The 12165-nt window shown below is 43.6% G+C and overlaps 1 protein-coding gene across 1 annotated transcript; it reads left to right on the forward strand.

Moving 5' to 3' along the window:
• The first annotated feature begins 9760 nt into the window (after positions 1-9760).
• Positions 9761-12081, forward strand: CBY3 (chibby family member 3). The gene has a single exon (XM_037906071.2). The coding sequence runs from the start codon at positions 10172-10174 to the stop codon at positions 10655-10657; it is 486 nt and encodes a 161-aa protein (XP_037761999.1). The 5' UTR covers positions 9761-10171; the 3' UTR covers positions 10658-12081.
• The last annotated feature ends 84 nt before the right edge of the window (positions 12082-12165 follow it).

A 12165-nucleotide genomic window follows, 5' to 3' on the forward strand; every position in this document is an offset into this window, starting at 1 on the left:
CATGATTTTTGGGGCCAGATGCATGACTTTTGAATTTCTGGTGTTGGTAACACTGACACAATCTTATAATAAAGCCAACGCCTGAGGTGAGATTTGTACTCTGCACAGTGTGTGTCCTTCATTTTAGAACAGGGAAGGCATCTGCCCATGGCATTATCTTCATTTTGCAGATAGGGATACTGAGATATAGAAATAGTTTGCACAGTGACAGAGCTGGGAATAAAACCCAGGATTCTCTGTTCTTACCGTGGGAGCACACTTCCAACTCTACAGCTTCTGACTGCCAAAAGCTGCTTTACAGATGTCTCCACAAAGGACATGTTCAGTTTCAGTAGAAATCTACTTATGCTGGTTCTGCTACTCTTGTTTGGGGATGAGATAGGTGGGATCAAAAGGCATTTGTGTGTCTGCTTTGAACAACAAATGCTCTGGCCAAAGCCGGCTCTTTCCTTTCTGGGGCTGCGTTAGGGCCAGCATCTCACCAGGTGGCGCTGTTTACGAAGTCACAAGGGCTACTGTTGTGTATGGGAGGAAAGATTGACAAATATGTTCCTGTAAAAAGCATTTCATGATTAGTCATGTTGACTCAGGGGAAATGTGGTTATTTTGCCATTGAGGATTAAATTCATCCAAGTGCAGAGGGCTTGCGAAAGGCCCTGTTATGCTGTTATCTCTTTGTTACACACCAACCACAGTCCCCATAAACTCTTAACACAAGGTTTTCAGACATGGCTAGGGCATAATTTCAACCTCAAAAATGTGTGTGCGTGTATATTTTCATACGCCCATATGATTTAACATGCAAGTGCATGTGTAAACAGGCAGATATACACATGCACACAAACTTGTCAGCCTTCAGTCAGCTGCCTGTTGATAAACAGTCACTAGCAACACAGGTTTCAGAGTAGCAGCCGTGTTAGTCTGTATTCGCAAAAAGAAAAGGAGTACTTGTGGCACCTTAGAGACTAACCAATTTATTTGAGCATAAGCTTTCGTGAGCTACAGCTCACTTCATCGGATGCATACTGTGGAAACTGCAGAAGACATTATATACACAGAGACCATGAAACAATACCTCCTCCCACCCCACTCTCCTGCTGGTAATAGCTTATCTAAAGTGATCACTCTCCTTACAATGTGTATGATAATCAAGTTGGGCCATTTCCAGCACAAATCCAGGTTTTCTCACCCCCCCCCCCCACAAACTCACTCTCCTGCTGGTAATAGCCCATCCAAAGTGACCACTCTCTTTACAATGTGTATGATAATCAAGTTGGGCCATTTCCAGCACAAATCCAGGTTTTCTCACCCCCCACCCCTTTTCCAAAAACACACACACACAAATTCACTCTCCTGCTGGTAATAGCTTATCCAAAGTGACCACTCTCCTTACAATGTGCATGATAATCAAGGTGGGCCATTTCCAGCACAAATCCAGGTTTTCTCACCCCCCCACCCCCATACACACACAAACTCACTCTCCTGCTGGTAATAGCTCATCCAAAGTGACCACTCTCCCTACAATCAAGGTGGGCCATTTCCAGCACAAATCCAGGTTTTCTCACCCCCACCCTCCCACAAACTCAAATGCTGTGCTACAGGATTTAGTGATGGACTATATCCAAGCAACAAAGGACGGCAATCCAGGACCCTGAAGACACAGCTGGGTGGGATAGAATGAGCATATCTGTGTGCTTCCCCTGGAAACTGAACTGCTAACTTTCTAACTGGGTGTGTTTGTGAAAGAAGCCTGATGTGAAACTGAAAGCAGTAACTGATGCATAGGGCTCATTTAATGAAGACCTTCCTTTGTGATGCCTGCATGTTACACAGGTTACCATAGTAGCAGCATCCATATCAAAAGGGCCAAGAGGCTGGAAGAAGTAGGTCAGTGTGGTCTAAATAATACCCAGACATGTCAGTTTCAAACTCAGCTTGGTCAGGGGAAGAAAAAGAAATCCAGAGACAAGATTAAAATACATGGCTTCGAAAAGTGCATTTCTCTTCATCAGAAAAATACACCATGAGCTACTTTTTAAAGCTATTTATATCTTTTGTGTTATTACAAGAGATGGGCCTGAATCAAACACCAAAAACCTGACCACAAACTATAAGGGAATTTGGATGCTACTTTGGACCCCAACTTCTCAGCTGGTCTTTATTTCTCTAATGGCTCAAATCAAAACTCTCACACTCCAGCTCCATGAAATGATGATAAAGTTCAGATCTGGACCCAAATTTTGCAGACTAGCCCCCAAATTTAGTTATTAACTTTGCCTTATTTTTATCTGATTAAATCAAATTTACTTCAAGGAGCAGAGGAAGCAAAGGAAGTCACGCTGAAGTTATGCAACGCACATTTTATTTCCTTCTGTGTCATATATCGGCTTCAATGTTCTCATGCTTGGTTTGAACTCTCTGTATTGTTATGAGACACATTCCAATACCAATTTTATAGATTTAAAACCCGAGTGTTTCAGATAGGCTTGCTGAGGGCTATACCATCACTTTCAGGTGAGCTCTTCCCTTAACATAAGGTATAACCACACAAGGAAAAGGGGGTGTTCTTACCTCCTGCTAGCTAAAACGTGATAAAATCCTATTGAGGACAAGGCAGTTTATAGGTTTCACATTAGTTAGCAGGTCAAGGTAGAGATTATATGGGAGTACAGGGTTTACCTTGACCTGCTAATGTGTTATTACTGTAGCTGGCATTGCCTGGCCTTTGCTAGGATTTTACTTCATGTTAGTTATGATGATTAGTGAACATAAGGTCAGAATGAACATATCTTATTCCCTAGTAAAGACAAGACCAAAGAGTGAACTCTCTGTTTATGGGTGAATTTCCTCTAGAGAGAGAACCTTGAAACAACTTAGCCATTCATTGCACTAAAATTTAGGAAAAATAGTCTCTTCCCCATCCACACAGTTAACATCACTGTTATACTGTGGGTTCTTATATTTCTAGTTTTTTTAAAAATGCTTTAAAAGTAATAATTACTTCAAAACTGCCAAACCAGGACTCACTGAGCAAGAATTAAGAGTCTTACAGAAAAGTTCTTTTAGAAAAGGGTAAAGGAGAGGGAATGGGGTGAGGAAAGAGCCTCCGTTAGCCTGACAAAAATACAGATGTTCAAGGCACTGACATGTTGTTTGTATCAGAAGCATTAATTTGGTATCAAATTACCTAGTTTAGATACATCCTTAATCCTAAATATTTAAAGCTTTGAGGTACTTGCTGGTAACTGGGATGTATAAAAGTGACCACTCAGATATCCCTCATGTGTGAAAATATGGCTAGCTGAAACAGGGCAATTGTGAGTCACTGCAAGCAAGGTGATGAGGTTGAGCCTGGCCAAACATCTAGGGTGTCAGCGAACAAGCAAGCCCCAAGCAAATGAGCTCCTGAGCTAGCTCTTCCTGAGGGTTTACTGAAGCAAGAATCAATTCTGTACTTTGGTGAGTGGCTGAAGCAAAGCGCTGGTTACTGAACAGGATGTGTTTAGAACTAGAACAAGGCATTTTAGGTCTGGTTCTGCACCTATGGAGTCGTTGGGAGTTTTGCCATTGACTTCAGTGTGTTCAGGATCCTTTTTGAGCTGACTGGTGACCTCACAGGTTTGTTCTGAAAGCTTGCTATATGGATTGCCAGAGTAACCAGGCACTTATGAGTCACCGGCAGAGAGATCACCTGCATATAACAACATGAGATCAGGCCTTGTCTACACAAAAAATATATGCCGGTATAGTTAAAGTGATACAACTCCTCTCCCCCAGCGTGGATGTAGTTATACTAGTATAAATGGGCTTATATCACTATATCTTAGGCTATGTGCCCACGGTGCACCTTACAACAGCACGCTTGTTTCACTATAGCTGCACCATTGTAAGGCATGCAGTGTAGTCTTTATTGCTGGGAGAGAGCCCTCCTGGTGACCAAATAAAACCACCCGCAATGAGGGGCTGTAACTTTGCTGACGAGAGCGTGGCTCCTGCCGATGAAGTGCTCTCCACACCGATGCTTTTTGTCGTTAAAACTTTTGTTGTTCAGGGGAGTGTTTTTTTCACACCCCTGAGCGACAAAAGTGTTAACGATGAAAGTACAGTGTAGACATGGCCTTATTCTCCTATGGGAAGGGGAATAATCTATACTTGTATTAGGCAGCTTTATATTGGTATAACTGTGTCCACACTAGCAGTGGAACCAATATAACTATATCAGTAAAAAAGTCCCACCCTTAACTATTACACTGGTACAAAATGTGTGTGTAGATCAGGCCTCAGTTTAACTAATGAACAGAGAAGCACCAAAGAGATGAGCTCCCAAATAAGCGCAGAGAGACCTGGGAAAAAACATGGTGGATAGAGGTGATCTTCTCAGATGCTTCAGGTCCCAAGTGAAGACTGATGCTGGAGACAACCCTGGAGATAAGCTGATGGTGTAAAGAGGAGGGTTGTGGGTTCAACAAGCATAGGAATGGTTTCTGAGATGAGAGATGACTGGATAAACTGGTCAACATTTGAGTGTCACCCCCTGAAAACAGCCTCAAAAGTAGCCTGGCTTATTAGCGAATTTCAGGTTAGGACTGTTGGGGCAGGGGAACTCTCATCCAGCTTCAGTAAGCAGACAACTACTTTCAGTGTAATTAATAAGAAAGAACACATACTCTGTAAGAAAAGGGGAAGAATAAGAATACAAAGATGCAATGGACGCTTGAACCTTCATCATTTGCACAAAATGAATGGGAGGCCCATTGTGGATTATCTAGTTTTGTGAATTAGCAAAAAGAAAAAAAGACTGTATCACACAATACACATTTTTATGAGTATGGTTTTGCTTTTATTAATCATGACAATGTACCCTGGGGCTTGATCCAAGCCCACTGTCCTCAGTGAAAAGACACTCATTGACATTGGGGGAAGCCCACAGCATTTAAAAGAAAAATCCCAAAGCATCGGGAGCAGAGACCTCCCTGTCTCTCTCTGCTTTAATCCTCTCATGACAGATGGAGCAATGTGAGACTGTCAGTGTTCTGGTGAGAATTAATCTGGTTTGCAGATTAACTAATGGTCTGTCTACATTTAAAATGCTACAGCAGCACAGCTGTGCTGCTGTAGCACTTCAGTGCAGACACTCCCTAGGACAATGGTGGGGGTTCTCCTGTCAGGTAAGTAATCCACCTCCTTGAGAGGTGATAGATAGGTTGATGGAAGAATTCTTCTGTCAACCAAATGCTCTCTACACAGGCCCATGGGTCGGCTTTTGGATTTTTCACACCCCTGAACAATGTAGGTGGGTTGACTTAATTTTCTAGTGTAAACCAGCCCTAATTGAGAGTTAATGAGGTTTAACTGTGCATAAGTCTTCATTATAAATTCAGGGAGCAGAGGGAACAAGCAACACAATCTAGAAGTGATGCCCAGCAATGGGGAAAACCACTTAGTACACACAGCTGAAAAGTGGTGGGATGATTCTCATAACTGAGAGTCAACTGGTAGAAGCTATGTAAGAAAGACATAAAGGGAAGGGGGACAACAGATAATGAATCCCATCATCTTTTAAGGAGCAGATTTTTGAACACTGATCAGTTCTTCTCCTCCTCAAAAGGGTGGTTGCTGACATATTATGTATTATTTGTAGTGCAGTAGGGCTGAGGATTCCCAGTCCAGAATCAGAGCCCTATTATGCCAGGCACTGTACAGAGAGATAGTCCCTCCCCAAGAATGCATACAGTCTAGGTGTCAGACAGGGTGGGACAGATGGACAAAACAGACAGAGTTGGTGTGGGGTGGGAAGATAAGGTAATAAAATTAACAGGTTTTAGTAGAAAAATAGCAGTCTGGGCTCGCCCTTTTCCCAGTCAAAGCCACAGGGCCGCGATGTGAAGGCATCATGGCAGAGGCAGGTTTTTAGGAGGGAGCTGGAAGAGGATCAGGTGGTGGATTTACACATAACAATACTTTATTACTTGTAGCATGGCCTTGATTTGCTAGAGCTGCTAGTTAATTCAAGAAAACCCTAGGCTGACAGACTGCCAGTGAGATTTTATTCACTTCTTGTTTTATATTGACTTTGTTTGACCTTCTAATAAGGGAGTGCTAACGCTGTGGATACTATTAATAACCAAGTCCTGGCCCAGACATTCCCTCTTCCATCGGAAACCCTAGAGCAGGGGTGGGCAAACTTTTTGGCCTGAGGGCCACATCGCGGTTCCAAAACTGTATGGAGGGCCGGGTAGGGAAGGCTGTGCCTCCCCAAACCCTAACCCTATCTGCCCCCCTCAGAACTCCCCACCCATCCAACCCCCCCTACTCCTTGTCCCCTGACTGCCCCCTCCAGGGGTCCCCTGCCCCTAACTGTGCCCCAACCCCACCCCCTATCCAACCCCCCCTGCTCCCTGACTGCCCCGACCCCTAACCACACCCCCGCCCCGACAGGCCTCCCGGGATCCCACCCCCTATCCAACCCCTGCTCTAAAGCCCCTTTCAGAATGCGGCCCTGCGAACATAGGCGGAGGACTCAGGAGGAGCAGGGGCAGCCGCGCAGCCGGAGAGAAGTGGGGGTTTCCCCTTCAAAGAGCCACTTCTCTCTGGCTGGCTGCACAGCCGCCCAGTGCTCCTCCTGAATCCTCCGCCCGTGTTAGCTGCACTCCCGCCACCCACCTGCTCCCCTGAGGCTGCAAGTGAGCCTCCCTCCCTGCTCTCCCCTGCCCCTGCAGTGCAGCCCCCTCCTATGCTGGCAGCGCGGCGTGCTGAGGCTGCATGGGAGGGGGGTCCGTGTGGGAGGGGCCGGGGACTAGCCTCCCCAGCTGAGAACTCAAGGGCAGGGCAGGACAGTCCCGCGGGCCGGATGTGGCCCGCGGGCCGTAGTTTGCCCACCTCTCCCTAGAGAGAGGAAATAGCTGCGAAGATTCCCCATCATGTTCTGATGTGATTGTTCCATTGGCAGCAAGGCATACCCTCCCTATCCCTCCACCATGAGGCCTCCCCCTGAACATGGTGGAACTCCAAGTGTCTGGGAGCAGGCCAAGGGTATTTGCTCAGATGCCCTGCTTACTCATCACTGCCTCTCTGGTCCCCAGTTTCCTGGCAGCGCGGCTTCACTGCAGCCATGGTCCCAAGGATCTCCACTTCACAGTGGTTTCCACTGCAACTCTGGGAAATGGAGAAACTCCATGGAAAAGCTAGTACAGCCTCATGCTGAATTATCTTTCCCAGGCAATCACCACAAAGACAGTGGATGGATGATGCATGTCCACACATGCCTTTCCCTTCCTCAGTGAAGCCCTGCACAGCACCCTCGGTTAGCTCCAGAGGAGAGGGGGGCAGTGCCACTTATGCTGACCCTTGCTTCCACATTGATGGGGGGAGATCCACAGATGGAGGATTCCCCCTGACTGTGGATGTTGGAGTGGGGGGATTATCTGGGCATGTGATTTCTAACTTCAAGGTGCAGTCTGTGTAATACTTACCATATGGACATCTAATGCTGCCAGTATTAAAACATTCTTGAAATTTCTAAATATTATAGATGACAATCTACTAACTCAAAAAGTGTCGCAGCCAACATGGGGGGAATTCTATACTAGACCTTGTCTTAAAAAATAAAGAGGAACTGATCAGCAAAATAAAATAGTAGCTTAGGTACAAGTGATCACGACTTGATCACAGTTATAGTCTGCAAGCAGAATAAAGTTCAGACCATGAATATACACACTTTGTACTTTAATAGGACCAATTTCACAAAGCTGAAAACAATTATGATCCAAATGAGCTGGGGAGAAGTTAATCAGAAAAATTTATTTGGGAATCATTTAAGAGCATCTTACTAGATGCCCCAAAAGCCACAATTTCACAATCGATGAAGAAGGCCTTACTGGTTAAAAAAAAGAGAGCTGGTTCAGTGGGGAAGTGAAAGCAGCTTAAAAATGATATATAACAAATGGAAGAAAGGGGAAGTGGATAGTAATGAATATAAATCAGAAGTTAGGAATTGTAGAAAATTGATAAGGGAAGCAAAGGACAAAAGGAGAAATCTATGGCCAGCAGAGTTAAGGACAAGGAGTTTTTTTCAATATTTTAAGAACTAAAAGAATCCTGACAATGATATTGATCTGTCACTAGATGGATATGGTAAAATTATCAATAATAATGCAGTTGCAGAAAAGGCAGAAATGTTCTATATTTCTGTTCTGTATTTGGGGAAAAACAGACGATATAGTCTCATCATATGATGATGATAACACTATTTCCATTTTGCTAGTATCTCTGGACGATATTAAACACTACTAAAGTTAGCCATTTTAAAATTAGCGGGTCCAGATAACTTGCATCCAATAGTTTTAAAAGAGCTGACTGCGGAGCTTGCCATTAATGTTGATTTTCAATAAGTTCTGGAGTACTGGGAGAGTTCCAGAAGAGTAGAAAAAAGCTAATGTGCTAATATTTAAAAAGGGTAAATTATAATGACATCGATCCCAGGGAAGATAATGGAGCGTCAGATATGGAACTCGATTAATAAAGAATTAAAAAAGGGTAATGTAATTAATGCAAATCAACATGGGTTAACAGAAAATATACTTTTATCAAACTAATCTGATTTTTTTTTAAATGAGATTACATGTTTGGTTGATAAAGGTAATAGTGTTGACGTAGCTATACTTAGACTTCTGTAAAATTTTTTAATTGGTACTGCATGGAATTTTGTTTAAAAAACTAAAATGATATAAAATTAACATGACACACATTAAAAACTGGCTAACTGACAGGTCTCAATATGTAATTGTAAATGCGGAATGATTGAGTGGGTATGTTCCCAATGGGTCCCACTGGAATCAGTTCTTGGCCCTATACTATTTAACGTTTTTCTCAAAGACCTCAAAGTACACATAGAATCATCACTGATAAAGTTGGCAGATGATACAAAAATTGGGGGAGTAGCAAATAACAAAGAGGACAGGTCGTTAATACAGAATGATCTGGATTGTTAAGTAAACTGGGCGCAAGTAAACAATATGTGTTTTAATATGGCTAAATGTAAATGTATACATTTAGGAACAAAGAGTGAGCTCATACTTACAGAACGGGAGACTATCCTGGGAAGCAGAGACTCTGAAAAATATTTGGGGATCGTGGTAGATAATCAGCTGAACATGAGCTCCCATTGGGCCAAAAGGGCGAATGTGATCCTGGAAGACATCACTAGGGAATTCTGAGTAGGAGCAGAGAGATTATTTTACATCCATATTTTGCACTGATGAAAGCTGCTGGACTATTGGGTCCAGTTCTGATGCCCAAAATTCAAATTGATAAATTGGGGAGGGTTCAGAGAAGAACCACGAAAACTATTAAAAGATTAGAAAAAATGTCATATAGTGATAGACTTGAGCTCAAGTTATTCATCTTAACAAAGAGAAGGTTAAGGGGTGACTTGATTACAGGCTATAAGTGCCTCCTCAGCCGCCCTGGAACCTGCATGGGGCATAATAAAACAAAAACTTTGTGGCCAAACCCCGCAACTGGGGCGGCCCCGGCGGCGTCTCCCTTGGTCTATTATACCCACCGCCCATGCTCTGCAGTCCAGCAGAAAAAGGTATAACATGATTCAATGGTTGGAAGTTGAAGCTAGAAAAATTCAGACTGGAAATAAGGTACAAATTTTTAACTGTGAGAAAAATTAACCACTGGAACAATTTACCAAGGGTGGTGGTGGATTCCCCATCATTCACAATTTTAAAATCAAGATTGGATGTTTTCTAAAATATGTTCTTTAGGAATTATTTTGGGGAAGTTCTATATCCTGTGTAATATAGGAGATCAGATGAGATGATCACAATGGTCCTTTTTGGCCTTGGAATCTATGAATATGAACACCATATGCTTGGATGCCTAATCAACCTGTGCACCAGAGCTCCATGGTTCCTGTATGATTTTCATGCTCAGTAAAGAGACAAATAAAAAGCTAGCAGATATAATTTTATGATTATGCTAGACACAATTACTTTGGCCAGATGGCAGTCTCTCGAGCCTACGTTTTAACTACTGGTTCTAATTCAGTGCTATCCTGTCTGTCCTCTCAGCTTTGTAACTCACGCTGCAGGTTTGATTTGTATTCCACAACTTTCTGCTTTAGGGCTCTTGACTGATCCCCCTGCTTTTAACCCGCCTCACCATGAATACCATTGCTAACATAATACAGGAGCTGCGTGACTATTGGGCAGACCATTTCTCACGCAGATTTCTACCGAAGAGACCTCCCCTTCGCCGAATCACCTCCCTTTCCACTTTCTACCTCCTGGACTACAGAACCCGGCAGGCTGAACTGGGTTTGGATTATGGCCCTCCACGGGCTCAGCTGAGTGATACCAAGTTTGTCTTCCAGGATGGCAAATGGCAAGGTGAGAGTGGCCTCTCTCATCGGCCGCCACTGCTGCAGTTATTCTCTTCTCATGACCGGGAACAGTCCTGTAAGGTCATGAAGAAGGAGAACAAGGCTCTCCTGGAGGAGAACAATTACCTGAAGCTGCAGCTCGAGCTGTTGATGGACATGCTGACAGAGACCACGGCCCAACTGCACATGGTGGAGAAAAAGATGGACATCCCCACATGGCATACCAAGATGAAGAAGCCAAATAAGATGTTGATGCTTAAGTCCTAGTAGGAACCTTGGATGCAAGACCAGGGAGTTTACACTTGCTTGGTTCCAGAAGTCTAAAAAATTCCTGAATCAAATTAACTTGTAGAGTGATTTTTGCTTTAATTGTATGTATTAAGTAAATTAGAATATATTTTATGACTGCCAAATAGACAGCAAGAAATCAGTCACTACAGTTCATTACACTTCAAAACCAAACCTGACTGTTCATGGATTGTGTCATAAAAACAACAGAAAAGCAGTTTTACCCATTATTCAAATGCCAAAATTGGTATTTAAAAATATTCTTGAACTTAAAATCACTTTTAACTAACAGTATAATAAAATAAAACTTAGCACTTTTATGGTACTGTTCATCTATAGACCTCAAAGAACTTTAAAGGAAATATCATTACCTCAATACTACAGTTGCAAAACTGATGGCAGATAGAGAGGAAGGATGGTCCAGTGGTTAGGGTACTAGCCTAAGAATCAAGAGACCTATGTTCAATTTTCTACTCTGCCAGGGGCTTCCTGTGCATGATGACCTTGGTCAAGTTGCCTAGTCTCTCAGTTATATAAATGGGGGTGATACCTCCCTTCCTCTCAGTGGGTTGTGAGGTCTTTTAAAGATGGTGAGGTACTAAGGCGATGGGGATTCCTTAGAAGTGGGAGCTCAGCCTTTATGATACTCTTCAGGCTGAATCACCTGCGGATGGTCTGGGTCAGTGGTACCATCTCTTCTCCCTTAGGATCTGCTGGGTGTTATCAAGACCCAAGTAGAATTATTTCAGAATTAAAAAAAACCCCTGTCATCTTCTGAGTTCAGAGGCATTTTCAGGAACCGTAACAGGTCCACTGTAATATATATATAAAAAATGAGGCCAAATTACTGTCTTCAGTGCAGTTTGAGCAGCCTGGCAGTAAGATGGAGAGTTCCCTTGGAGCTCTCCCTCCAGACCACCCTCTTGGCTATACTCCAGATTCAGGGATCCATTTGCCTTTGTGTTGCTTTGTCTGTCTGTTGCACGGGGAGAAGAATGGCCAGTCAGTCTGTGTAATGGCAGATAAGACAGCCCCACCCCTAAATCCCCCTACAATGCAGCACAGAGCAGGGACCAGCCCTCCAAAACAGGGCTCCATGATGCTCCCTCTCCCGAATGTAGCCTCACCCAGTGTAGTACTGGACCTGCCTGCTGCCCCTAAATGACAAGGTGGCGGTCCCCAATTTTAGCACAGCTCCCTCACCGGAGTCTAAGAATAAAATATTTGTCACGTTCTGCTTTAGCATCACAGACCATCTGGGGCCAAATAAACTACTGATTTACATCCCATGCAATCTCTGCAGGATAGAGACCACATCTACCTTTCTGTATGACCAATGCCTGGCAAATCAGGGCCCCGATTCTGGTTGTAGCCTGTGGCTGCCGTCATAACATAAATACAAAATAAAAAGTATGTCCCCATGGCCGTGGGCTACATCTTAATACAATCCTTTGTGAGCCGCCTCTACCCTTCCTCCCTTATTTGCA

The sequence above is a fragment of the Chelonia mydas genome, chromosome 8 (genome assembly GCF_015237465.2).
Source record: "Chelonia mydas isolate rCheMyd1 chromosome 8, rCheMyd1.pri.v2, whole genome shotgun sequence".
Classification (NCBI taxonomy): Eukaryota; Metazoa; Chordata; order Testudines; family Cheloniidae; genus Chelonia; species Chelonia mydas.

What these genes read in the sequence shown, in the direction of transcription:
- CBY3 (XM_037906071.2), top strand. Translation starts at nt 10,172, where the DNA reads ATGAATACCATTGCTAACATAATACAGGAGCTGCGTGACTATTGGGCA.